Source organism: Henckelia pumila, chromosome 2 (genome assembly GCF_033568475.1).
Source record: "Henckelia pumila isolate YLH828 chromosome 2, ASM3356847v2, whole genome shotgun sequence".
NCBI classification, from domain to species: domain Eukaryota; kingdom Viridiplantae; phylum Streptophyta; class Magnoliopsida; order Lamiales; family Gesneriaceae; genus Henckelia; species Henckelia pumila.
Genome location: NC_133121.1, coordinates 60,299,979 through 60,327,879, shown reverse-complemented (window position 1 = coordinate 60,327,879; position 27,901 = coordinate 60,299,979). Strand labels below are relative to the sequence as shown.

Below are 27,901 nucleotides of genomic sequence, written 5' to 3'. Positions count from 1 at the left end.
GATATTGATCAGTTGTTTGATTCCATGGACTACACCGATGACCGCCGAATCAGGTTAGTAATTCATTAGCTGCGTGGTGGTGCTAAGAGCTGGTGGATCATGACAAAGAAAGCATTTGAGAGTAGAGGTACAGAAGTTACTTGGACTCTTTTTAAATCTGAGTTTTATAAGTGGTTTTTCCCTATCTCATATCTTAAGGATAAGGGAGCAGAGTTTGCAAATTTGAAGCAAGGGAATCTGAACATCGAAGAGTATGTAACCAAGTTTGATAGTCTGTTGCGTTTTGCACCACTAATTGCCGGAGATGAGGAAGCAAAGGCCGACCACTTCATAAATGGCTTGAATCCTGACATCTTCACTTTGGTGAACACTGCTAGGCCAGACAACTTTGCGGATGCCATGAATCACGCAAAGGGAGCAGAAGCAGGCTTGTGGAGGAAAAGAGGTAATCAGGTGGCACCTCAGCAGCAGAGGCAGTATCAGAACCAACCATCTCAGCATCAGTACTAGCAGCAGAGGTATGAAGGTGGTAGAAGTGGGGGGAACAGAAAGGATCAGTACAAAGCAAGGGGTAAATAGTTCAAGAGGCAGGGGAACAGTTCTTCTAGTTCCAGTGGTTCAAAGCAATTCGGTTCAGGACAGAGTTCTGGATCTTCAGCCATGTACTGCAGCAAGTTTGGAGGAAGACACTCACTGGATCAGTGTGTGAGAGTCTTCGGTAATTGTAACACCTGTCAGCAACCGGGACACTTCTCTAAGGTGTGCCCTCAGCGTAACAGAGATAGAGCTCAGAGTGGGAGTTTGTCTAGACCTGCAGCTCAGCCTGAGAGACAGTCTTCTGCAGTGCACTCTTTCCAGCCTCAGCAGCAGAACAGACAGGGAGGTAACTTTAGTGCGAACCAGCCCCCGAGACAGCAGGCACGAGTTTTCGCCTTGATAAGGGATCAGGATCAGGCGGCACCTGACGATGTTATAGCAGATAACTGTTCGATTTTTGGTTATTCTGCTCATGTATTGATTTATACAGGTGCTTCCCATTCCTTTATCTCTGAGAAATTTGTGTTATTGCATGCTTTGCCTACTGAGTTGTTGCCTACAGTAGTAGCTGTTACTTCACCATTGGGTGGAGGAATTGTTTTTGTCCGATTAGTCAGGAACTGTGAACTGTGTTTTGAAGGAAATTTGTTAGAATTCGACTGTATTGTACTTGGACTGTCAGATTTTGATTGTATTGTCGGTATAGATGCTTTAACCAAGTACAGGGCAACAGTCGATTGTTTTCTGGAAGTTGTCAAGTTTAGACCTGAAATGGCAGACGAGTGGAAATTCTTTGGTAAGGGTTCTCGATCTAGAATTCCTTTGATTTCAGTGTTATCTATGACTCGTTTGCTACAGAGAGGTGCAGAAGGATTTTTGGTTTATGCGGTTGATGTACTGAAATCTAGCCCAACTTTGGTAGATTTACCGGTGGTTAGAGAATTTGCTGATGTGTTCCCGGAAGATGTTCCTGGTTTACCACCTATTCGAGAAATCTAATTCAGCATTGACTTAGTACCAGGTACTCAACCTATCTCCAAAGCTCCGTATCGTATGACACTTATTGAATTGAGAGAGTTGAAGGAACAGCTTGAGGATTTGATTGCCAAGGGATACATCAGACCTAGTGTATCGCCTTGGGGTGCTCCTGTGCTTTTTGTTCGAAAGAAGGATGGTTCTATGCGGCTCTGTATCGACTACCGCCAATTGAATCAGGCTATAGTTAAGAACAAGTATCCTTTACCCTGAATAGATGACCTTTTTGATCAGCTGCAGGGTTCTTCTGTCTACTCTAAGATTGATCTGAGGTCAGGTTATCATCAGTTGAGAGTGCGAGAGGAAAACGTTCCTAAGACCGCGTTCAGAATGAGGTATGGTCATTTTGAGTTTATAGTCATGCCGTTCGGTTTGACTAACGCTCCAGTGGTTTTTATGGGTTTGATGAACCGTAACTTTCAGCGTTATTTAGATGAGTTCGTCATTATCTTTATCGATGATATTCTTATCTACTCGAAGAACCGTACTGACCATGCAGAGCACTTGAGGACCGTACTGCAGATTTTGTGAGTTGAGCAGTTGTTTGCCAAGTTGTCTAAATGTGAATTCTGGTTAGATCGAGTTGTTTTCTCGGTCACATTATTTCTGAAGATGGGATTTCTGTCGATCCCAGCAAGATTGAAGCAGTTATGAATTGGCCTAGACCTACTTCAGTGCCAGAGATCCAAAGCTTCATGGGTTTAGCTGGTTATTACCGTCGTTTCATCGAGGGTTTCTCGTCTATTGCCAAGACAATTACCCAGCTGACTCAGAAGAATGCGCCTTTTGTCTGGACTGCAGATTGTGAGGCTAGCTTTGTTGATCTGAAGAGGAGACTGACCAGTGCTCCAATTCTTTCTATTCCGAAGGGTACTGGATGTTTCACAGTCTATTGTGATGCTTCTAACCAAAGCTTGGGTTGTGTTCTTATGCATCATAAGAATGTGATAGCGTATGCATTGAGGCAGCTGAAACCGCACGAGACTCGTTATCCGGTTCATGATCTCGAACTAGCTGCGATCGTCTTTGCTCTGAAGATCTGGCGTCACTATCTTTATGGTAAGTCTTTCGAGATCTTTTCTGACCATAAGAGCCTTAAGTACTTGTTTTCACAGGCAGAACTGAATATGAGGCAGAGAAGATGGTTAGACCTGTTGAAGGATTTCGACTGTGAAATCAAGTATTATCCGGGAAAGTCGAATGCAGTTGCAGATGACTTGAGCCGAAATCTATGTTCTTTATCTCTTTCTAATATTGGTGTTTCTCAGTTGATCGATGATTGTTGCACTTCTGGTTTAGAGTTTGAAACAGATAGGGAGACTATCAGAGTGTTTGCTATTCAAGTCAAGCCGGAGTTTTTTGTTGCAATTAGAGAAGCACAGAAGTCCAAGCCGAGCATTCAGGTTTCAGTAGAGAAAGTCAGATCTGGGCATCAGTCTGAATTCCAGGTTAGAGATTATGTACTGTATGTGAATAACCGTATCGTTGTGCCTAATATTTTGGATTTGAGACAGCGTATTCTTTGAGAGGCTCATTGCAGTCGGTTTAGTATTCATCCCGGAGGTCGTAAGATGTACAATGACCTAAAAATTCAGTTTTTGTGGAAGAGAATGAAGAGCGACGTAGCGAGGTTTGTATCTCGGTGTTTGAATTGTCAGCAGGTGAAAGCAGAGCGGAAGCGACCAGGTGGTCTGTTGCACATTCTATTTGTTTCTGAATGGAAATGGGATCACATCTCTATGGATTTTGTCACGAAGCTACCACGATCTGTTCGAGGATGCGATGCTATTTGGGTAGTGATCGACCGATTGATGAAGTCTGCTTGTTTTATTCCGTACAGGATGACGTATCGTCATGATCAGATGGCTGAGTTGTATGTTAGCAATGTTGTGAGATTTCATGGTGTGCCGAAGTCGATCGTTTCAGACAGAGATCCTAGATTCACTTCGCACTTCTGGCATAGTCTTCAGGAGGCACTTGGTACTCGATTGCATCTTAGTACAGCTTATCATCCACAGACGGATGGACAGTCAGAGCGGACTATTCAGACGTTAGAGGATATGCTGCGAGCGGTAGTGCTAGACTTTGGCACTAGTTGGCAGGATTCTTTGCCTCTTGTCGAGTTTTCTTACAACAACAGCTTTCAAGCGAGTATCGGTATGGCGCCTTTTGAGGCATTGTACGATAAGAAATGCCGATCTCAGTTGTTTTGGGATGACTTGTCCGAGTCACCAGATTTGGGACCGGATATGCTTAGAGATATGGCAGAGCAGGTTAAGATCATTCAGACCAGAATGAAGTCAGCTCAAGATAGACAGGCGAAGTATGTGAACGTCAGATGTAGACCTCTGAGTTTCGAGCAGGGAGACCGCATTTTCCTTAAGATTTCTCCGTTCAGAGGCACCGTTAGATTCGGTAAGAGAGGGAAGTTATCTCCAAGATTCATCGGGCCGTACGAGATTCTCGAGAAGATAGGCGATCTTGCCTACAGACTTGCACTTCCTCCGTCTTTATCTGGTATTCACGACGTTTTTCACGTCTCTATGCTGCGAAAGTATCATCCAGATCCTTCTCATGTTCTTCAGCCTGACGAAGCCGAGTTAGACGAGACTCTGAGCTATTTTGAATGACCGATTCAGATCCTTGATCGGAAAGAAAAGCAACTCAGAACCAAGTTGATTCCATTAGTGAAAGTGCAGTGGAGCCATCACGGCGTCGAGGAAGCGACTTGGGAGACAGAATCTGACATGAGACAGCGATTTTCGGAGTTATTCGGATGACGTGAGTTCTTCTTACTGTCTTTAGTTCTTTATTCTATCTTATGAGTTGTGGTTCTTGTTGATTTCGAGGACGAAATCTCTTCTTAGAGGGGGAGAATTGTAACGCCCCATTTTTATCTTAAATGAGTTTATTTGAGTTAATCAGAGATTACAGAGTTCTCGAGCCGATTTGATTTTGATTAGGGTCCTTTTTGCAAATTTTGTAAATTTTAGGGACTAAAACGCAAATATTGATTTTTATATATTATCTACACTTAGAATTTATTGGGAAAAGTCTTCATCTTCCTCTCCAAAATCGTGAGCCTCCATTGAAACGCCCCTTTTGAGTTTTGAGCTTTCAGATTTCCTTTCGAGCTCGATCCGGCCGTTGGAATTTATTTCTGAAGGCAGTTTAGCGATCACTGCAGCGAGAGCTCCGTTATATCGTAAGTTTTTCTACGATCAGATACAATCTAGTTTTCGGATGTTGTTAGAATCATTCTAGATTCGAGTATGTTGTTCTCGACAGAGTTCTGATCATTTATTATCTGTCGGTTTTGAAATAGAGCGACGTTCGGAATTGTTATGATTTTTGGAAGCCATTTTCGAAAGTTTGAGTTTTGAGATTTGTTGGGATTGCCTTGTTGTTGTTGTATTAGCATTGTTATGAGATTATATCGGTATTGAACTGCTGTCTGCGTTTCCGGTTTGTTCAGTTTATAGCCGTTATGCCGTCGGTTTGAGTTTTGGGGATTTTGAACCATCTTTGAGTTGTGATCTTGGCTTGTAAGTTGATCGTGGTTATTGATCATTTATTTGTATCTGAACAGATTCGTTTGGAGCTTGTCAAGCCCAAGGTTAACAGCAATTGTTCGTTTCAGAGTTTTGGACGAAGAACGGTATAGAGAATTTCCTTGAGCCTTGTTGTTGTTTAGATTGGTTAGACTTTGATACAATATTTTGTTGTAGCTTTCCAGAAGTTGGAACTACTGCATTGAAAGGTAAAAGCAGTCATCGTAGCGGGATAGCATACTCGGGACTGGTTGTTCTCGAGTTTCCCTTTTTAAATCACATATTGCATCGATACTTGTTCTAGCTTGTGGAACTTGTATTTTGTTGATTGATTGAGTTTTGTTATGTGGCTTATGTTTATGTTTCTGTTATGCATTCATCTTGAGCCTATTTTGATTTCAGCGGGCAGAACCGCCCTTTTTGTTTAGACGTTTGGGAACTATTATTGAGTGACCTAGGTTGTAGTATTTCGCCTAGTGCTAGCATACTCATTATGGTGGCTCAAAGTCTAGAGGAGTGGGATACGTGGCACCACCTCGATTGGGAGAGTCGGTGAGTCGTTACATGATCTCATCCTCGGGATCCCAAAAGCAGAGCAGCACTCCCTTATTTATCAGAATTGATATCCTGATTTTAAACACATGCATACCATTAGCTTCGACTTGAATATGTTGTTTTTATATTATGTTGTATATTCATTACTTGTTATGTTGTTTTTACTGGGAATGTCATTCTCACCGGTTTATCCGGCTGTTGCTTTGTTTTGTATGTGTACTTGGCAACAGGTGGAGCAGGACAAAGTCAGCGAAGGCCTGGTTAGCAACAAGAGGGAGAGCTAGTAGTGAGACTCGGTTTAGAAGTCGTGTCGGCATTTCTACATAGTTGTATTTGAACATGTTTAGATATCGAACTTCGTTATGTTATTGTATTGTTTATGCGAGCTGTGTTGAAAGATTGTCGTTACAAATCCAATACTTTTGAGCGGTTGTGTAACCCTAGAATTTCATGTATTAGTTGGAGAAATTGTGATTGAAATGCATGATAAAATGTTGTTGGTTTTGGACTCAAGTTGTAGCATGATTTCTGCTGTTTTTGCTCTGTTTCTGTCACCGCTTGATCCGCAAGATCTTGCGGATCGAGCGAGGGCATTTTGTTGCAGTTTCTATTTGGAAATTTTGTGGCTCGCGTGATCCGCAAGATCTTCCGGATCGAGCGAGGGCTGGTTTTCTCGGGCAGAACCTTTTTAGTTTTTGGCTCGCTCGATCGGTAAGATCTTACCGATCAAGCGAGGCACTATTTCAAAAAAAAAAAAATCTTTATTGCTTTTAACCTTTGGTTATTGTATGCCTTATTGTTGTTTAATCCCGAGATTAGTTGTTTGGAACCGAGGTCTCACAAGTAGCATGTCCCATTGCAGCACAAATTCCACACGCCTTTGCAGGTTCTCCATTCCCTACAGCCATCTGACGCACAAGAGTTGTCAATTCAAGTAATTGCTGTTCAAGGGAAGAGACAATTACCTCGTTGTTCTTCCTTTGTGGATGATCGTTCCTGATGGTGCCAAATTGTTGAGAATTGGCAGCCATATTCTCTATCAAATTTCTTGCTTGCACCGGAGTTTTGTCAACGAAAACTCCTCCACTGGCTGCGTCCAGCATGCTCCTGTCATGAGGTAACAAACCTTCATAGCAAAATTGGATCAATTGGTTTTCACTTATCTGATGCTGCGCTAGCGCAAAGCTTCTTGAACCGCTCCTAGTATTCATGCAGTGATTCCCTGGAGTATTGCTTGATCCCATAGATTTCCTTTCGGATATTTGCAGCTCTAGAGGCTGGAAAGTATTTCTCCAAGAAGGTTCTTTTCATCTCCGTCCAAGTTGTGATGGAGCCAGAGGGCAAGTAGTATAGCCAATCCTTAGCAACACTCTTCAAAGAGAAAGGAAAGGCTCTCAGCTGAATCTGTTCCTCTGTCACTCCATGGCGTTTCATACTCGTGCAGACCACGTGAAACTCCATCAAGTGTTTGTTGGGATCCTCACCTGCAAGTCCATGAAAAGAGGGAAGTAAGTGAATTAATCCAGACTTAAGCTCAAAAGTTGCATTATTTTCTAAAGTAGGAAAAGTAATGCATAAGGGTTGTTGATTGCGATCAGGAGTGCCCAATTGTCTAAGACTCAAGTTCGCATTAGCAGCCATCTCTTCTTCTTCTTCTGGAAAAGCAGCTCGAGCAGCTTCCTCTTGTTGTTGCCTTCGAAGTTCTCTCCTTTGCCTATGCAAAGTTCTTTCAATTTCCGGATCGTAGAGAAAATCTTCTTCAGCAAAATCTCCTGAAAGCATGAACTAGAGAGAACTAAAAACAAAGAAAAGAGAAGAGAGTGAGATTATTCAGAACAAAAAAAAAACGAAAAAGAACACAAAAAATTAACACCGTTCCCCGGCAATGGCGCCAAAATTTGGTAGCGCTTATCGTGTACGCCCAAATTACCCGACTCAATCAGATAAACAATTAATGCAGTAGTGTGAGTACGGATCGTTCCCACGAGGAATGTGAAATTCAATGTGTTCTAAATAAATAAATAAAGGGGGTTTTGAGGTTGAGATTAACTACTGAAACTTTTAGACAATTAAAATTTACTAACATGCAAGGTTAAATAAAAGACTCGAGAAAATCTACAGGAGACGAGACTTGGTATCGGTCGACTACACCCTTGATATTCATTCATTCAATCATTGATTCTCTAAAAATAATTAATCTTATTAAATATTCGCCATTGAAAACTCAATTCATGTTTCACCGTAATTTTAGTTAATTAGAAAATGGCATTCAAAATTAACCCTTACCAATGAATTAACCCGATAACAGCAATCTAGATTTAAATCCACGGTAGCATTCAAACTAGTAAAACTGACGAATCTAGACAACACAAACACCAGCGGTTGTATTTAGACTAGTCAATAATTGATCCTACGAAGTAATAAATTCAACAGCAAAAATTATCACACATAGTTGCTTCGCAAATTAGTTTATTCAAACAATTATGGATTTGAACTCTAATTTAGCTATCGCTCGCAATACAAAATCCTAAGATGGCCAATCCTAAAATCTCGCATACAAACATAAAATAAAACAGATCAAAGATTGATACTTAATAAAGATTAAACACTACGAATCAAATCTCATGAATAAAATATATCAAGGTTTCGTCTCCCTCAACCAAGTAAAAGAGTTTAGCTACAACGATTCATAACTAAATTCATAAAAATTCCAAGAAAAGAAGAAAACTAGAGAGTTAAATTCAAGAATAAAACCTAGCCTCCTAAGTAATCTCCAAAAAGTCTGATAATAATCCTCCCAAAACGGAATTAAAAGTCTAATAGAGGCTAGGAACTAAAATAACAAAATTACCAAAATTAAAACAAACTTTCCGAAAAACAACGCCCGCTCGATCTGCAAGATGTTGCGGATCGAGCGGCGTAAAAAGTATCAACTCTCTACCTCGCGTAAAAATGTGTCGCTTGATCTGCAGACTTTTGCGGATCGATCGACACAAAACATCCAAAGCCACTGTCTTCCAAATATAGGCGCCCGCTCGATCTGCAGACTTTTGCGGATCGATCGGCGTGAATTCTCCAGGATTTTTCCAGCATAACTCCATTCCTCCGAGGTTCCATCTTAGTCCGCAAAATAAGCAACCTAATCACAAAAACAAGAATCCCACCACCTGCGCGCACGTCCATCCAAAAGATAACCCAGGGTCTCCATCTTCTGCTCCTCAGTGCATTAAAAAGTCTGAAAAGTCGTCTCCATGTAGTCTAACCAGTTCTCCGCATCCTCCGGAGACTCACCTCCAACTAAGGGCTTAGGACCCATAGCTAAGAATCGACGCATAGTGAAACGCTCGTTGTCATGATGACGATGACGCCGTTCTCGAAGACTCTCTCGGTCGGCATCGCCCCAACGACTGCCTCCACTTCTGTGGATACTCTCATCATCGTAGTTTGCCATCTACAAAAATACATCATGATGAGACTAAATCCTAAGAATACTTTTGCATGCTCTGATACCATAAATGTAGTGACCCTTACCCGGATCACCTACTAAACAGAACTTAGGCATGAAATTAACTTAATAAAACAGATATCAGAATAAACTTGTGGAAACCACAAATAAATACAATCCCAAGAAAAGGAATCTGTAAATTATCCAAATATTATACAACCAAATCGAATAGCTGTATCAACCCAAAACAACAGAAATAAAACCTAGACGAAGCTCCAGCTGGCCAACCACTGCCTAGCCCCTCTTGGATCCACCCGCCTCGTCCAATCGCAAACCTGCCCCATGAAATAGGGTGTCCAGAAACACAGAGTACGAGACGTGAGCATAAAACGCTCAGTACAAGAGTATGAGTATACATGCATGAAAAGTGAACTCCCTATAAACTCGAGGTCAAGGATCAGATAATAGAGACATACCGGGCCCTGGTATGTAGCACGCTGTGTCGTCGCTTCAGGAGGTGGCTCCCATACCGAAATACAAGTGGATATGCCGGAACCAAATCGATGGAAGTCCAACCACTAACAGGATAGGGAAAAACCCTACTAACAGACATCTCGAAGGAGATAGCTCAGTATGCAAATGAATGCAGCATAAATCAATGACATATAAACCACGCAGTCACATAATACATGCATACTCAGTCAGGATATCTCGAACAGTATTTTCGTACCTCAAATCAGTGCAAGCTCTACCAACTCTAGGTCCACGCCTATAGTCTGCTCTACACTGCCAAATGATACTACTATCATTATAGTGCTCTAAAAGCCTTAACTAAGCTATTGTGTACTCCTAAATATTTATAGGAAGCAAAAGCTATACCTTCGTCCGTCGTTAGCCCTTTGATGTCGATGCCTCCAGAACTTGGGCACAACTCCGCCACGACTATCGAATGCCTCGACGACTCCCGGGGCAAGCCTAGGAAGGCTTGAACAACTCAAATACGACTAGAGTAGAGAGGAAATCCGGAATTGGCAATTGAAAGTGAATTCTCGGCCTTCTATTTATAGACAACAATCGGAGCCTCCGAACCTCGATCGGAACGTCCGAACCTCGATCAGAACGTACGATCCTGCCATCGGAGCTTCCGAAAATCCTGATCTGCCGCGTGTCAAAATATCACTTGTTGACTTCGGATAGGGGTGATCGGAGCTTCCGATCCTGATCGGAGCTTCCGATCTTGCCACACATCATGCCTGACGTAATACCATCGGAGTTTCCGATCCTGCATCGGAGCTTCCGATCCTGTTCGGAGCTTCCGAACTCACCTTCGGAGCTTCTGAACTCTACCCAAGTAATTATGATTAATTCCTTAATTATTGATTATGGTTATGGGCTACTACAACTCAAATGGTAATCCAGAAGTTTCTTCACTTTTCAAAGGCATTCGATGTAGAAAATATCTTGTACCCTTATGAGAACCTGTTATGATCTCAGCATCTATAAAATTTCTACCAAGATTGCGGAAAATTAATCTTGTTCCATTGCATAGACCAAGGTCTTGTGCAACATTTCGCAAAAGCATGATAGGGCTTCCAACTTTCAATATGATTATATGTGGTGGCAAACCACTAAGACTAAGGGAATTCAAGAATTATTTTTGAAAAAGGTTGTGGTTATCATTTTCTACACTATTCCAAGATGAATACTCCCTTTCCCCTCGAGGAAACTTGCGAATGAGCAATTCATTAATGTTGTCAACGTCAACATTTTTTGGAGTGATGATGGCTCTGCCAACCATATAGTTTGCATCATTTACATGATCTATCATAATAGGAAAAACAGAATCAATCAACTGATGAATTGATTCTTCACCTTCCCACGGTATGATAATCGAATCTGGTAATTTTATAAAATCCTCATTCACAGTATGCTGCAATCCATCACCTATGCGTAAGAGGAATTTTGAAAAATCCATATCTTAAGAAGATCTTGTATTTTGTTGAAGTTGTATTATCTCAACGCAATGCCAGAATGTTGACCTTGAAATGCTTGCAGTAATTTGTGTTGCTTTTGATCCTCGTTTAACAACCGGTAGTACTTGCCAAAAATCACCACCAAAAATCATTGTCTTCCCTCCAAATGGTAATTGATTTTCCATAATATCTTGGAAACTCTTATTAACATCTCAAAAGCATGGCGATTTGCCATAGGAGCCTCGTCCCACACTACAGCCGATGCACGCCTTATGAGCTCTGCAAGATCAGTTTGTTTTTTTATTCTGCAGAGTGTTGATGGAGTTGGTCTAAGTGGAATTTGAAAACATGAATGTGCAGTTTTTCCACCTGGCAACAATGTAGCAGCAATTCCAGATGTTGCAACCGCGATGATAATTTTACCCATTTTTCTTAATTGTGCCAATATTGAGCGGTATAAAATCGTCTTACCAGTACCTCCAGGACCATCAATGAAAAAAAGTTTTGATTGGTTATGCATAATAATTTCTGTGATGGTGTCAAATGCCATTTTTTGTTGAGAATTTAAACGTTCAATTTATCTCAAATCATCATCAAAAATCTGGATAGAAATCTCATCCTCAATTATTCTTCGTAGTGGCGTGTCCTCAGAAAACTCAGCACTTAATGATGGCAAATCGAAATCATCAAGTTTTTTTTTGTATTGATGCAACAACCTTCGTATCTCAAGCAATAATCTGTTTATGATGAAGTTACTTGATGAAATTGCTCTATCTTAATATTCATACATATAAGGATGGAACTCATCCCAGAGTTCTCGAAATTTTACAGGTTCACAGAGCACCAATATGGACAAAAATAACCTTCTTAGAGAAGACGACATTCTAACAGAAAATGCTTCTTGCATACATTGGTGAACATAATCATCTTGTTGCAAAATTTCCCTAATATCAGCAGCCTATTTAAATGTTGAATATCGAACCTCATTCACTGTCATCAGTTCTTCAAAGTATTTTGGTCCTCTCACATGATTTAGAAGGATACGAAGATAAAACCTCTCACCTTCAGATGGAGACATGACATATATTCTTCCCACCACTTTATTTCTGCTTCTTCGACAAATCCACTTTTTTTCGCTTTTATCCATGTGTAATATTGTGGAAATTCTCTATATAAATACTTTTCAGTCAACTGAGAATCACAGTTCATTTTGAAAAACTCAGTAAGAATTGTCTTAGATTTATCATCATCTGCAATTAGGTCACTTAGTGGTGTTCGGGATGAAAATAAATCAAATGTTGGTTAGGTGTATGTAATTGCAGCCTAATGACTGAAGGATACATCCTACTATAGTCGAAAGAGAAAATTCTCCACAAAGCTTTAGGTGCACAAATCCACCTTCCATCCACGTATTGTTTGATTTCATCACAGTTTTGCCCATTGCGTATCTCTAGGGCGACCCGATCAGGACCTTTGTCATCCATTATATCATATATTGTTTCAGATAATGCAAAGTAAGTTACAAGAACCGACAGAGATTAGGGAGATGATGGATTTGTCAATTGATAAATTTAGTCCAATGCATGATTGTGTTGTGTTGTATAAATAAATTTTTCATACTCAATTTGCTTTCCTTAATTCCTTTTAGCACTGTGTACAATTTTATATTTATGTATTTGAGTGGACTTTGTGCGTCCTTTCTCTGTTCTGGATTTAAGTTCCATATTTTACCGAAATCTATTGTTTTGATCTAGATTAATTTATAGGGATTTGAGAAAGGTATAGAGTGGAGTACTCAGAAGTTGATATATATAGGCGTGCTTATGGTCAACCTTGGGGTAAATCTTGTCAGGTCTCATTCTTTATTCTCTGTAAATTGTAATGAAATTTCAATAATATTTAAGTTTATTTTTTCATTTTTTTTCATATTTTTTTTATGTTTGTTTGTTCTTATTTTTAATGATTGTATATTAAATTTTATTCTGAATCAACTAAAAAGTCTGATTCGAGCTGGGAGATTATGATGGAAGATAAACCTTAGCCATTCGGGCAAAATTGAGTGATTTTTTGATGTACAATAAGAAGTATCATAAGTATTTAACATCAACCGATCTCATGTATGTAACGTTGTATGTTTGTCTGAATCATTGAGTGATTTTTTGATGTACAAGGGATTGAAGCTAGAGGTGATTAATTGTAGTAGCCCGTACCCTAATTGAGTAATTAAAGGAATTAATCATAATTACTTGGGTAGAGTTCGGAAGCTCCGAAGGTGAGATCGGAAGCTCCGATCAGGATCGGAAGCTCCGAACAGGATCGGAAGCTCCGATCGGTATTACGTTAGGCATGACGTGTGGTTGGATCGGAAGCTCCGATCAGGACCGGAGGCTCTGATCACCCCTATCCGGAGTCAACAAGTGATATTTTGACACGTGGCAGATCAGGATCTTCGGAAGCTCCGATGGCAGGATCGGACGTTCCGATCGAGGTTCGGACGTTCCGATCAAGGATCGGAAGTTCCGATCATTGTCTATAAATAGAAGGCCGAGACTTCACTTTCATTTGCCAATTCCAGGTTCTCCTTTCCTTTCTAGTCCTTTTGGAGCTGTTCTAGTCTTCCTAGGCTTGGTCCGGAGGTCGGCGAGGCATTCGGTAGTCGTAGCGGAGTTGTGCCCATGTTCTGGAGGCATCGACATCAAAGGGCTAACGACGGACGAAGGTATAGCTTTTGCTTCCAATAAATATTTAGGATTATGCAATAGCTTAGTTAAGGCTTTTAGAGCACTTTAATGATAGTAGTATCATTTGGCAGTGTAGAGCAGACTATAGGTGTGGACCTAGAGTTGGTAGAGCTTGCACTGTTTTGAGGTACGAAAGTACTGTTCGAGATATCCTGACTGAGTATGCATGTATTATGTGACTGCATGATTTATATGCCATGATATTATGCTGCATTCATTTGCATCTTGCTGTATCTCCTTCGAGATGTCTGTTAGTAGGGTTGTACCCTATCCTGTTAGTGGATGGACTTCCATCAATTTGGGTCCGGCGTTTCCACGGTTATCTCGGTATGGGAGCCACCTCCTGAAGCAACGGCACAGCGTGCTTCATACCAGGGCCCGGTCTGTCTCTGTTATCTGATCCTTGACCTCGAGTCTATAGGGAGTTCACTTTGCATGCATGTATACTCATACTCTCGCACTGAGCATTTTATGCTCAAGTCTCGTACTCTGTATTTTCTGGACACCCTATTCCATGGGGCAGGTTTGCGATTGGACGAGGAGGGTGGATCCAGGAGGGGCTAGTCAGTGGTTGGCCAGCTGGAGCTTCGCTTAGGTTTTATTACTGTTGTTTTGGGTTTATACAGCTATTCGATTTGGTTGTATATTATTGGATTAATTACAGATTCCTTTACTTGGGGTTGTAAAATATTTATGGTTTTCGCAGTTTTATTCTGATATCTGTTTAATTAAGTTAATAGCATGCCTAAGATTCTGTTTAGTAGGTGATCCGGGTAAGGGTCACTACATTTATGGTATCAGAGCATGCAAAAGATTTATTGGGATTTAGTCTCATCTTGAGGTATTTTTGTAGATGTCTAATCGTGACGACCAGAGTTCTCATGGCAGTGTTGGTGGGCGTTGGGGTGATGCCGACCGGGAGCCTCGTCGAGAACGGCGTCATCGTCACCATGACGACGAGCGTTTCACTGTGCGCCGATTCTTAGCTATGGGTCCTAAGCCCTTAGTTGGAGGTGAGTCTCCGGAGGATGCGGAGAACTGGTTAGACCACATGGAGATGACTTTTCAGACTTTCCGATGCACCGATGAGCAGAAGGTGGAGACCCTTGGCTATCTTCTGGATGGGCATGCGCGCCGGTGGTGGAGGTTTACTTCTACACCTTTTGTTGCGGCGAGAGGAGTGGCCACCTGGGCCGAGTTTCGCACAGCTTTTCAAAAGCGGTATTTTCCTCCTGCACTCCGTCAGTCGAAGGCAGGCGAGCTACTGAGTCTGCGACAGGGAGCCATGTCTATCGATGAGTATCAGCAGAGGTTCTTTGATTTGCTATCCTATTGCCCCGAGATTGCTAATAGCTCAGAGATGAAGTATAATCTATTCCTTCAGGGCCTTAACCCTGAGATCCATGGCCGTGTGGCGGTTGGCGACGACATGTCCTACGATGGTTTAGTGAGCCGTTGTCACCAGGCGGAGGACAGCATTCGGCGGAACAGGTCTTTCCCTCAGTCGAGGCCTGCTAGTTCTTTGGGTCCCCGTGCCCAAACTTTCAAGAAGTCTGGATCTTCTTCTTCCTCTGGTTTTGGAGGTGTTGTTCGTTTCGGTAAGAAGGACAAGTGTGATCACTGTGGGAAGAAGCATCCATCCGACAAGTGCCGCAGAGCTTCTGGAGCTTGTTTCCGTTGTGAAGAGACTGGTCATATCCGGAGAGATTGTCCACTGTTTGGGGGAGGCGGTTCTGGTTCTGGTTCAGGATCGGGTTCTCAGGCCACCGTTCAGCAGAGGTCGCAGGGACAGTCTGCTGGGAGTTCTCATTTGAAGCCACGAGCTTCTGGCCAGGTGTTTGCCCTGAGACATGATCAGGCAGTGGAGGAGAATGAGAAAGTCATCGCAGGTATATTTCTGCTTTATGGTAAACCTGCTCTTGTACTTATTGACACTGGTGCATCTCATTCCTTCATTTCTGCACGTTTTGTTAAGAAGCATAAGTTACCATGCATTGCACTAGACGTAGTGATGTCTGTTTCTACTCCGACGGGCCAATCTGCTTTGGCTAAGCGTCTAGTGATGGGTTGCCCTTTAGAATTCGAAGGGAACATTCTGTTAGCGAATCTCATGGTTCTGGCGATGGACGACTTTGATTGCATTCTGGGAATAGATATGCTGACTACCTATCAAGTTTCAGTGGACTGCTATCAGAGATTAGTACGCTTTCATCCGGAGGGGAGTGAGAGCTGGTTTTTCTATGGTGAGGGAGCACGACCCCCGATGCCTTTGGTATCCGCTTTGAGAGCCTGTCGAGCTCTAGAGTCTAGCGGGGAAGGCTACCTTATCTATGCAGTTGATTTGTCTGCTGAGAGTATTGGGATAGAGAGCATTCCTGTTGTGGATGAATTTCCCGATGTATTTCCTGATGAGATTCCGGGTTTTCCTCCTGCTAGGGAAGTCGAGTTTGGCATAGAGTTGATGCCGGATACTTCGCCTATTTCTAGAGCACCGTATCGTCTGGCTCCGTCAGAGATGCGTGAGTTGAAGAATCAGTTACAGGATCTTTTGGACAAGGGGTACATTCGTCCTAGTGTATCTCCTTGGGGAGCTCCTGTTCTCTTCGTGAAAAAGAAGGATGGGTCGATGCGACTGTGCATTGACTATCGGCAGCTGAATCGAGTCACTGTGAAGAACAAGTATCCGTTGCCTCGTATTGATGACTTGTTTGATCAGCTGCAGGGCACATTAGTTTACTCCAAGATTGACTTGAGATCTGGTTATCATCAGTTGAGAGTCCGTGATCAGGACGTAGCCAAGACTGCATTCCGTACTCGTTATGGGCATTACGAGTTTCTAGTGATGCCATTTGGTTTGACTAATGCGCCTGCTATATTCATGGATTTGATGAACCGTGTCTTCAGGGAGTTTTTGGACAAGTTTGTCGTGGTCTTCATTGACGACATCTTGGTGTATTCACGTAATACGGAAGAGCATGTTTCTCACTTGCGGTTGGTACTGCAGACTCTTCGAGATGAGCAGTTGTACGCCTAGCTGAGCAAGTGTGAGTTCTGGATGGATAGAGTGGTCTTCCTTGGCCATATCATATCTAGGGAGGGAATTTCTGTTGATCCAAGCAAGATTGAAGCGGTACTTAATTGGTCGCGTCCGATGACAGTTGCTGAGATCCGTAGTTTTCTGGGTCTAGCAGGGTATTATCGTCGCTTCATTCTGAACTTCTCTCAGTTAGCTCGACCGTTGACGCAGCTTACTCACAAGGGTGTGGATTTTGAGTGGTCTTCTGAGTGTGAGGAGAATTTCTGTGAGCTTCGATGGCGGTTGACTTCTGCGCCAGTGTTGGCATTACCGTCCGGATCTGGAGGGTATGTGGTATACACGGATGCTTCTCTTCAGGGGTTAGGTTGTGTCCTGACTCAGAATGAGCATGTGATCGCATACGCTTCTAGACAGCTGAAGCTTCACGAGGACAACTACCCAGTCCATGATTTGGAGTTAGCAGCCATTGTGTTCGCTTTGAAGATTTGGCGTCATTATCTGTATGGCGAGAAATTTGAGATCTTCACCGACCATAAGAGTCTCAAGTATTTGTTCACTCAGGCGGAGTTGAACATGAGGCAGAGACGTTGGATGGACTTGCTTAAGGACTATGATTGCGAGATTAAGTACCATCCGGGAGCTGCTAATCTCACCGCTGATGCTTTGAGTCACAAGGTGCGACTATCCGCACTTCAGACTTGTTCGATGTCTAGTGCGATCAGTGACTGTTGTACTTCAGGTTATACCATCAAGCATAAGAAAGGTATGCAGAGTATCCAGATGTTTGCGATATTATCTGAGCCAGCCTTGTATTCGCGGATCCGAGATGCTCAGATGTCTGATTCAAAGACCCAGCGTTTAGCTCGTCTAGCTAACGAGGGTAGCTCGTCTGGATTTCATTATCAGTCAGATGGTTTTTTGTGTTTGTCTGGTAGGCTTGTGATTCCGCAGGATGAAGAGTTGCGAGAGGAGATTTTGTTTCAGGCGCATCGCACTAAGTTGAGTATTCATCCTGGGAGTAACAAGATGTACAAGGATCTACGTACTCATTTCTGGTGGAAGGGAATGAAACACAGTGTTTATCAGTTTGTTTCGAGATGTTTGGTGTGTCAACAGGTCAAGGCAGAGCACCGACGACCTGGAGGATTGCTTCACAGTCTGCCTATTCCTGAATGGAAATGGGAGTTTATCACTATGGACTTTGTGACCCATTTGCCGGTATCCCCGAGGAACTGTGATGCTATCTGGGTTGTGGTGGACCGACTCACCAAGTCAGCGCATTTCATTGCCTATAGCCGAGAGTACTCTATGGATCGCATGGCACGGATGTACATTCAGGAGATCGTCCGACTTCATGGAGTGCCTGTGAGCATTGTCAGCGATCGGGACCCCAGGTTTACTTCTAGATTCTGGGGGAGTGTTCAGCGTGCGATGGGTACTACTCTCAGTTTGAGTACAGCCTATCATCCGGAGACTGATGGTCAGTTAGAGCGCACTATCCGTACTTTAGAGGATATGCTTAGAGCGTGCGTCTTGGATTTTGGTCCAGCCTGGCAGGATCATTTGCCGTTGATCGAGTTCGCTTACAACAACAACTATCATAATAGTATTGGGATGGCACCTTTTGAGGCGTTGTATGGGCGACGTTGTCGTACTCCACTCTTCTGGGACAGGCTGAGGGACCAGAGTTTATCCAGCAGGCGATAGACATTGTTGATCAGATCAAGAAACGGATTAAGACTGCACAGGATCGTCAGACCAGCTATGCCAACATCAAGCGTAGGCCCTTGCAGTTCGAGGTCGGGGAGAGAGTGTTTCTGAGAGTGTCACCTTCCCGCAAGATTCTCATATTTGGCCTTAAGGGCAAGTTGTCTCCTAGATTTATCGGTCCGTTTGAGATCTTAGAGAGCATTGGCGATTTGGCTTATCGACTAGCTTTGCCACCGTATCTATCCAGTATTCACAATGTGTTCCACGTATCTCTGTTGCGAAGGTATGTGGCGGATGAATCTCATATTCTGCAGCGGTCTGAGGTTCAGGTAGACAAGGATTTGACTTATGTGGAGAAACCTCTTCGTATCCTGGATTATAAGGATAAGGTTTTACGGAACAAAGTCATTCCTTTGGTTTTAGTTCAGTGGCAGCGTCGAGGCACTGAGGAAGCTACTTGGGAGCTTGAGGACAGGATGCGTAAAGACCATCCTGAGTTGTTTTGATTTCATTCTTTAAGTTATATTCAGTTGCAAACTTTGTAAACGATTGATTTGAATAAAGAATATTTCTGATTTCTGTATTTGCATTGGGTACTTAAGATCTGTTTTCGAGGACGAAATATCTTAAGTGGGGGAGAATGTAGTAGCCCGTACCCTAATTGAGTAATTAAAAGAATTAATCATAATTACTTGGGTAGAGTTCGGAAGCTCCGAAGGTGAGATCGGAAGCTCCGATCAGGATCGGAAGCTCCGAACAGGATCGGAAGCTCCGATCGGTATTACGTTAGGCATGACGTGTGGTTGGATCGGAAGCTCCGATCAGGACCGGAGGCTCCGATCACCCCTATCCGGAGTCAACAAGTGATATTTTGACACGTGGCAGATCAGGATCTTCGGAAGCTCCGATGGCAGAATCGGACGTTCCGATCGAGGTTCGGACGTTCCGATCAAGGATCGGAAGTTCCGATCGTTGTCTATAAATAAAAGGCCGAGACTTCACTTTCATTTGCCAATTTCGAGTTCTCCTTTCCTTTGTAGTCCTTTTGGAGCTGTTCTAGTCTTCCTAGGCTTGGTCCGGAGGTCGGCGAGGCATTCGGTAGTCGTAGCGGAGTTGTGCCCAAGTTCTGGAGGCATCGACATCAAAGGGCTAACGATGGACGAAGGTATAGCTTTTGCTTCCTATAAATATTTAGGAGTATGCAATAGCTTAGTTAAGGCTTTTAGAGCACTTTAATGATAGTAGTATCATTTGGCAGTGTAGAGCAGACTATAGGCGTGGACCTAGAGTTGGTAGAGCTTGCACTGTTTTGAGGTACGAAAGTACTGTTCGAGATATCCTGACTGAGTATGCATGTATTATGTGACTGCATGATTTATATGCCATGATATTATGCTGCATTCATTTGCATCTTGTTGTATCTCCTTCGAGATGTCTGTTAGTAGGGTTGTACCCTATCCTGTTAGTGGATGGACTTCCATCGATTTGGGTCCGGCGTTTCCACGGTTATCTCGGTATGGGAGCCACCTCCTGAAGCGACGGCACATCGTGCTACATACCAGGGCCCGGTCTGTCTCTGTTATCTGATCCTTGACCTCGAGTCTATAGGGAGTTCACTTTGCATGCATGTATACTCATACTCTCGCACTAAGCATTTTATGCTCACGTCTCGTACTCTGTATTTTCTGGACACCCTATTCCATGGGGCAGGTTTGCGATTGGACGAGGAGGGTGGATCCAGGAGGGGCTAGTCAGTGGTTGGCCAGCTGGAGCTTCGCTTAGGTTTTATTACTGTTGTTTTGGGTTTATACAACTATTCGATTTGGTTGTATATTATTGGATTAATTACAGATTCCTTTACTTGGGGTTGTAAACTATTTATGGTTTCCGCAGTTTTATTCTGATATCTGTTTAATTAAGTTAATAGCATGCCTAAGATTCTGTTTAGTAGGTGATCCGGGTAAGGGTCACTACATTAATTGAAAAAGAAGGTTGCTTGAAATGATGCGGGGCTGGAGCTTTTGGATGATGAGGAGCACATTTTCATTATGCGGATTATGTATTTGTTTTCATTTTACTTTTCTTCTTTGATGTTTGATTTATTGTGTCATTTCATAACCATGGCTTTGAAATTTTATTCTTGTTTGTTGTTATTGTTCAGCACATTCCCAGTCCTCAATAGGTAGCATTCTAAGAGTTGGTTTGATTGCCGACTCCGGTTTGAGGCAGAAAGAATAGTGCACATGGTTGTGATGAACATGAAGGATTCGATTATTTGTTATATTTGAATGATTTTTGTTATATTTGAATGATTTATAATATTGAAATATTGTATATTAGATTTAATTTTCAAAAATTTTGAATATTGAGTGATTTAAAATATTGAAAATTTGTGAATTAAATTTTATTATTTTTTGTTTTTTATTTGAGAAAAGACAACGCTTTTTAAACGTTGTCGTAGGTGGTTTGCAAAGACAACGCTTTTAAAAACGTTGTAAAAAAGCGTTGTAAATGGCCGTGTTGTAAAAAGTCCGCTCAAAGACATAGCATAAAAAGCATTGTCGTTGCTAAAAAAAGACAGCACGGAAAAAGCGTTGTCTTTTTCAAATATCACAACGCTTTTTTATGCGTTGTCTTTGCTCAAAACGACAATGCTTTTTTATGCGTTGTCTTTGTTCAAAACGACAACGCTTTTTCCGCGTTGTATTTGGTCGGGGTCTTTCACAACACTGGCTACGACAATGGTTTTTTGTGACAATAACAACGCATAAAAAGCGTTGTCGTTTGCCGTTTTTCTTGTAGTAATAGAGTACACTAGAGGAAGATGTTTTATCTTTATTTTCAATTAGAGCTTTTAAGTCCAACTACACATTTCTTTTCAATTTATGATGTTATAGACGATCTTATCAGCTTGGATTTTGAGATATGAATTTTATAATTTTTTTTTACAATTTTTGGTGATTACTTTCATATTGCCATATTGGTGTTATGTTCTCCTTTAGCTTCAACCTGGCTGCAACTACTAGCCATGAACACCTTTTTATAAGACTAAATTCATTGTTAAACAATATTTCTTTATATGTGATAATCGTGTTTTGTGTGCATATTTTTGTGAAGTTTTTGTTGTTAGATTGCATGCATTTTTGTTATGTAACTTATGTTTTTTTGAGTTTTAATCTTAATTAATGCATTGTGTCTACATAAAATTTTCCTTGGTTTATTTGCAGAAAAGTTGACAAAATAAAAGGAAAAATGGAAAATCTGAGACAGAGAAGATCTCGCTCGAGCGCATGATCATGCGCCCTAGCGAGCACTGCATACAAAGACAAACTCTTGAAGAAGTCTCGCTCGAGCGCACATTCATGGGCCCAAGCGAGAAAAGCGTGAGAAAAAAATCCTCAGACAGAACATGTCTCGCTCGACGCGCATTCATGCGCCCGAGCGAGACGGGCGTGCATAATTTTATTTTTGGGAAATTCCTTGGCCGAGTAAGATTTGATCTATTAAAGATTTGGACGTATAAATAGCTCTTTTATCATCATATTAAGGGTTACACATGCGTTTTAACAGAGAGATGGCTGCTAAAACATTCGGAGTGAAGATTTTATTCATTATTCTTGATCGGATTTTTCTCTTCATTGAAGTAAACTTTAAACTCTTACTGCGTTTTATTTTTGTAACGCCTCACTGTATCAAGACGGGTCTTTTCAGCGTACTTATGTCCTCACTCACAAGCACCCTGGAAAACTTCCCAGGGGGTCACCCATCCTATAATTTCTCCAAGTCAAGCACGCTTAACTTTGGAGTTCTTATGTGATGAGCTTCCGAAAAGAAGATGCACCTTCTTGATATGAGTTGTACATATCAAATCTTTTGTACCTCTCATTCCGGTGTGAGATCGGTTCATTCATGTCACCCGTCGCTCATTCTTTGGTGGGGTTTCCATCTTTCATGTATTAACCACCCATATTGCGGACCATGTACCGCCCTAGGACTTTTTGGCTCCGGGTGTCACATGCCCACCAGCTTCCGCTTGGTTCGTCCCTGAACCACACCGTACTGGGAGAGGCCAGTCTCTGATACCATTTGTAACGCCTCACTGTATCAAGACGGGTCTTTTCAGCGTGCTTATGTCCTCACTCACACGCACCCTGGAAAACTTCCCAGGGGGTCACCCATCCTATAATTTCCCCAAGTCAAGCACGCTTAACTTTGGAGTTCTTATGTGATGAGCTTCCGGAAAGAAGATGCACCTTTTTGATATGAGTTGTACATATCAAATCTTTTGTACCTCTCATTCCGGTGTGGGATCGGTTCATTCATGTCATCCGTCGCCCATTCTTTGGTGGGGTTTCCATCTTTCAGGTATTAACCACCCATATTGCGAACCATGTACCGCCCTAGGACTTTTTGGCTCCGGGTGTCACATATTGTAACACCCGAAAATTTTAATACGTAACTTCGCATGCATAATTAGAGAAATTAATTATTTAAAAATTTATATTTGGGTTAAATGACATTTATGTGTTATTATGTGAATTATATGCATGATTTAAATTTATTTTATCATTTAACCCGCAGTTATTGTATTTTTAGATTTTTAAGAATTTTATTGAGTTGATCGCGTAGACGGGACCGTGGACGGACGACATACCAATATTTTTTAGCCAAAAATATTTTATGAGTTTTATGAGGCTTAAAATATTATTTTAATGTATTTTTTCAAGAATATTTTAGTATTTATTTATATATTTATTTAAGAGTTGATTTTTAGCCAAAATAAGTCATTTTAATGACTTTTATTAATTTTTAAAAATACTGTAAATTAGTATTTCGGGATTTTAATTTATTATCAGATTGGTAAGTATTTTAGGAGTTTAAAATGTTATATTTTATGATTATATTATCTACCTAATAAATTTATACCAATTATTGACCTATATCTACCCAAAATAAAACACTCCCTACCCTACGTTGTCTCCCTTAGCCGCCTTCAACCCTCTCCTACCCTCACCATCAGATTTTCAGAATTTCTTCAACCTCCATAGCCGATTCTTCAAGGATTTTTGGTGGTTTTTCATTCGTTCGTCGTCCCGGAGCCCCGAATACGCAATAGTCCTCGTATTTAATTTAAAAGGCATATCTAAAACTTTTATTTGGCCACCATATAAGCTATTAATCATGCATGACGTGTTTTATATCAGACTTTTCATGGAAATTTAGAGTTTATGCATGTATGCTTTGTATTGATGCATGTTCTTGCTTGTTTGGGTCATGATTCATGTTTTTGCCAAGCATGGTACGGTCCAGGGATGAGGGCTCGAGTCAGAGGGGTCCCAGGGTGCCTTAGAGTCGAGTTTTTTCAGAGTTTTAAGGTGTCATAGGCTGGAAATGAAGCTATTCACTTCTGATGCACACAGACGCGCAGGTTAGGGCTTTGGGAAGAGAGGGGTCGTTCTCCTTCCTCAGGCCATGGATTTGTGCGTGTTTTGTTGGGTTTAAAAGATTTAGATGTTGGCTAAAATTGAGAAGTGGTTTCACAGTCTTTGGTTGTCGGAGGAAGCCGCACGAATGAAAGTTTGGCGACTGCTCAGTCTGCGCGCGAGGAGGAGGAAGGCGTCTGGTGCAGAGCTTCGTTCTCACTCCTCGGGCCATGGTTTGGTCTGATTCTTGTTGTGTTAGAACCCCCTAGATGTGGGCTATCCATGGGCGGTGGTGCTCCGGCCAGGGACGGCCGGAGAAGGGCGGCAGCAGCTATGGAATGGCTGCTGCTCGCCCAGCCGAGAAGAGAAGGAGAGGGGTGATCGGGTTTGGGGTTTGGGGGGGTTTCTGGGTCGGGTTATGGGTCAGGGTTGAGTTCTGGGTTGGGTCAAGTAGTCATGGGTCGGGTTAAGTCGGTCCGGGTCCGGGTTAGGTGGGTCGGACTTGAGTATTTTAATTTTTAAATGTTTAATGTTTTAATTTGTTTTTGGGCCAATTAATTAGAAATAAAATTATTTGGACCTCCAAATAATTTTATTTGGGCCTTAAATAATTTATTTAAGTTAGCACAATGATTTTTATGGGCTTGGGAGTCCATGAGAATTTTTGGGCCAGTCAGTGGATTTTGGGCCAGTCTAGAGTTTTATTGGGCTTAAGTTAAGTAATTGGGCTTAAATATTTTATTTAGGTCAAGTTAAGTTTAATTAAGTTATTTGGGCTAAAATATGATTATTGGATTTTATTTAAGTTTAATGGGCTTAGAGTGAGTGATCAGCAGTCTGGACCAACCCATGAAAATAAACTAAGTCCGGAATATATATTTAATTATTTTTATGCATGAAATCTATTTTAAGTAAAAGTATGTTTATTATTAAAATTAATTAAATATATATTACGGACATATTTTAAGTGCATGCATACATGAAATATTTTATGATGTGTTCATGATTAAGAATTGAGCATGAAAAATATTTTTATGGAAATTGAAGTGATGTGACAGCATAAAAGTGGTTTTACCACTTACATGTTGAGCCTCTAGGCTCACTACGCTTATTTGTTCGGTACCTACGTGTGTTCTTGATCAGATTTTTCTCTTCATTGAAGTAAACTTTAAACTCTCACTGCGTTTTATTTTAATCAATTTTATTTGAAATTTTATTTATTAGTTAAAATCCTGAAAATCACTTTTATTGGTTAGTCTAGATTAAGATAAAATAATTATATTTTGGTAATTACATATAACAGTCTCTGAGGGTTCGACACTTGGACTTAAATCCACATACTATTACTTGACCTAGTATACTTGCTAGTAGATATTGAAACGGATGGTCAACTTTTTGGTGCCGTAGCCGGAGACTGTTTGTGATATCAAAATTGTTATTTTACTTGAGATTAGACTTTATTTTACTTTATTAATTCTATTAAATTCTTAATTTTTTTTCTTTTTCTTGTGTTTTTCAGGTACTTTCTGTTGTGCATGCATGACATTCGATCGTCTAAGGATCTCGTACCACTTGATTTAGAGATCGAGCGCACGCTCAGCAGAATTCGTAAAGCTAAGAGAGCTATCAATCTTGAGCTTGAGTCAGAATCTGAACCAGAAGAAGAAAAGGCGGATAACAAAACTGTTATTGATCTTATTCGTTCACCATTTGAAGGCTATGGATCTAGCATAGTTCGCCCTACTGTTGAGGCGAACAACTTTGAGTTAAATCCTTCCATCATACAGATGATTCAGCTGCAAGAAAGATTTGGGGTTACATCTGTGGAAGACCCCTACGCTCATCTGGAGCGTTTTCTGTCTATTTGCGAAATTTTCAAGTTCAATGGGGTAACATCTGATGCAGTGCGACTGCTGTTATTCTCATTCTCTCTACAAGGCGAGTATTTGGAATGGTTAGATGATCTGCCTGCAGGTTCTATCACTACTTTGATTGCCCTTGTTCAAACTTTTTTGAACAAGTATTTTCCTCCTACAAAGATGGCGAAATTCTTTTCTGACATTATTTCATTCAAGAAAAAGGAGGGAGAGTCTCTACATGCAGCATGGACCAGATTCAAGAAGATGTTGAGGATGTGTCCTCATCATAATCTCACTCAGAACCTACAGACTCAGACATTCTACAATGGAGCCGATCAGTTGGTTCGATCTATGTTGGACGTTGCTGCTAATGGAAGACTATTCAGGAAAAATCCAGCAGACGCATGGGAAATCATTGACAATATGGCAGAGAGTAATATAGAATGGCCGTATGTGAAAAAGGAGAAGAAGGGTGGAGTTCTAGAGGTTGATGCGTTGACGACACTGACTGCTAAGATTGACACTCTTAATCACCAAATGGCGCAGACGAGGTCAACCACAGTTAATAAAATCAAGGAACAACCGAAGTGTGACAGTAAGAGGCAAATTTTTTGGGAAACCAAGGTACGCAACCGTACAATTCATATAACAATAATTTCAACCAAGGCTGGCAGCCCAAGCAAGAGGAAAAAAAGCCGAGTTTTGAAGAGATTATGATTAAGTATGTTGTTGGGACCGAGGCAAGGTTGCAGAATCAAGAAGCTATGTTGCAAAAGTTGGAGACTCAGATGGCTCAGATAGCAACCCAACTTTCGACCAGAGCACCCGGTTCACTGCCAAGAAACACTGAAACAAATCCCAAGGACGTGAATGCTATCATGGTCGTGACTAGATCACAATCTGAAGTACCCGAGAATAAGGTCGACGAAGATGGGAAAAAATAGGATAAGTGCAGCCCCGAGCCACCATAGCCTACAGGTAAGAAAGGTGAGAAAGTAGATTCTAATGTTAATGCTGGCGTAGATATTTCTAACTTCCATTTCCCCCAGCGAGCTAAGCAATTATTGTTTGATCATCAGTTTCAAAAGTTTCTTGAAATTTTTAATAAAATGCATATTAACATACCTTTTGCAGATGCTTTAGCTCAGATGTTGAATTATGCCAGATTTCTGAAGGAATTACTGAAGAATAAAAAGAAGCTACACGATCTGGTGCAAGTCACAATTAATGAGAAGTGCTCTGCGGTGATCCAGAATAGGCTCCCACAAAAATTTCAAGATCCATTAAGTTTATCTATACCATGCAATATTGGTCAATTTTATTTTGATAATGCATTGTGTGACTTAGGGGTAAGTATCAATTTGATTCCTTATTCACTTGCTAATAAATTAGGTATAGGGGTAATTGAACCCACTACCATCTTAACTAAGCTTGAATACCGCTCTGTCAAATATCTTAGAGGGATAGTGGAGAATATCTTAGTTAAAGTGGATAAGCTAATTTTCCCCGTGGATTTTGTCGTTCTTGATATGGATGAGGATAATGAGGTTCCTATGATTTTAGGGTGTCCGTTTCTTGCTACTAATAGGGCCTTAATTGATGTCTAAAAAGGGGAGTTAGTGTTAAGAATGAATGATGAGCTAGTGATTTTTAATATGTTGCAATCGGTTAGAGATAACCCAATTGGGAAATCTTGTTTTGCGATTGATGTTGTTAATAATTGTGTGGGAGAATTTGTGCAGGGGAACGACAACCATGATGCAGATTCGCAGCCACAAGATCAAAAATCGCCTGCTAAAGGAGTTTAAGGGAGCCGAGATAGTGCTAGGCATATAACCGCGACAGTGGATGATCCGCCATGAAATTAAAAGGGAAGTACATTCGGGCTATAGACTATAAATTTAGCGCTGACTAGGAGGCAACCCAGTGTTCTTTACCTTGCTTTTTAGTTTATTTTTTATTAGTTTTTATTTTTCTTTTCTTTTTGCTCCTTTTCGGTTCCAGTTTGTCGTGCCCGCCAATTTTGCCCAGCATG

The 27,901-nt window shown here is 41.4% G+C and overlaps 2 protein-coding genes across 2 annotated transcripts; one reads left to right on the top strand and one right to left on the bottom strand.

Annotated features, from left to right (window-relative positions):
- Window positions 1-11,871: 11,871 nt before the first annotated feature.
- LOC140877673 (uncharacterized) lies at window positions 11,872-12,580 on the bottom strand. The gene is made up of 3 exons (XM_073281228.1): window positions 12,445-12,580; window positions 12,159-12,346; window positions 11,872-12,054 (listed from the first exon to the last, which is right to left on the bottom strand). Exons 1-3 carry the CDS (start codon window positions 12,578-12,580, stop codon window positions 11,872-11,874), a joined length of 507 nt encoding a protein of 168 aa, XP_073137329.1.
- An 11,395-nt stretch (window positions 12,581-23,975) lies between these two features.
- Window positions 23,976-27,674, top strand: LOC140877672 (uncharacterized). Its single transcript, XM_073281227.1, has 9 exons — window positions 23,976-24,012; window positions 24,117-24,207; window positions 25,527-25,708; window positions 25,795-25,896; window positions 25,982-26,490; window positions 26,541-26,786; window positions 26,890-26,953; window positions 27,001-27,413; window positions 27,609-27,674. Exons 1-9 carry the CDS (start codon window positions 23,976-23,978, stop codon window positions 27,672-27,674), a joined length of 1,710 nt encoding a protein of 569 aa, XP_073137328.1.
- The last annotated feature ends 227 nt before the right edge of the window (window positions 27,675-27,901 follow it).

What these genes read in the sequence shown, in the direction of transcription:
- LOC140877673 (XM_073281228.1), bottom strand. Translation starts at nt 12,580, where the DNA reads ATGGATGACAAAGGTCCTGATCGGGTCGCCCTAGAGATACGCAATGGG. An exon ending in AATTTTCTCTTTCGACTATA is followed by an intron (nt 12,347 to 12,444) that starts GTAGGATGTATC and finishes ACCTAATTGCAG; the next exon opens with ATGATGATAAATCTAAGACA. An exon ending in TGTCATGTCTCCATCTGAAG is followed by an intron (nt 12,055 to 12,158) that starts GTGAGAGGTTTT and finishes ACATTTAAATAG; the next exon opens with GCTGCTGATATTAGGGAAAT.
- LOC140877672 (XM_073281227.1), top strand. Translation starts at nt 23,976, where the DNA reads ATGAAGCTATTCACTTCTGATGCACACAGACGCGCAG. An exon ending in TGATGCACACAGACGCGCAG is followed by an intron (nt 24,013 to 24,116) that starts GTTAGGGCTTTG and finishes AAAATTGAGAAG; the next exon opens with TGGTTTCACAGTCTTTGGTT. An exon ending in AACTGTTATTGATCTTATTC is followed by an intron (nt 25,709 to 25,794) that starts GTTCACCATTTG and finishes TCCATCATACAG; the next exon opens with ATGATTCAGCTGCAAGAAAG.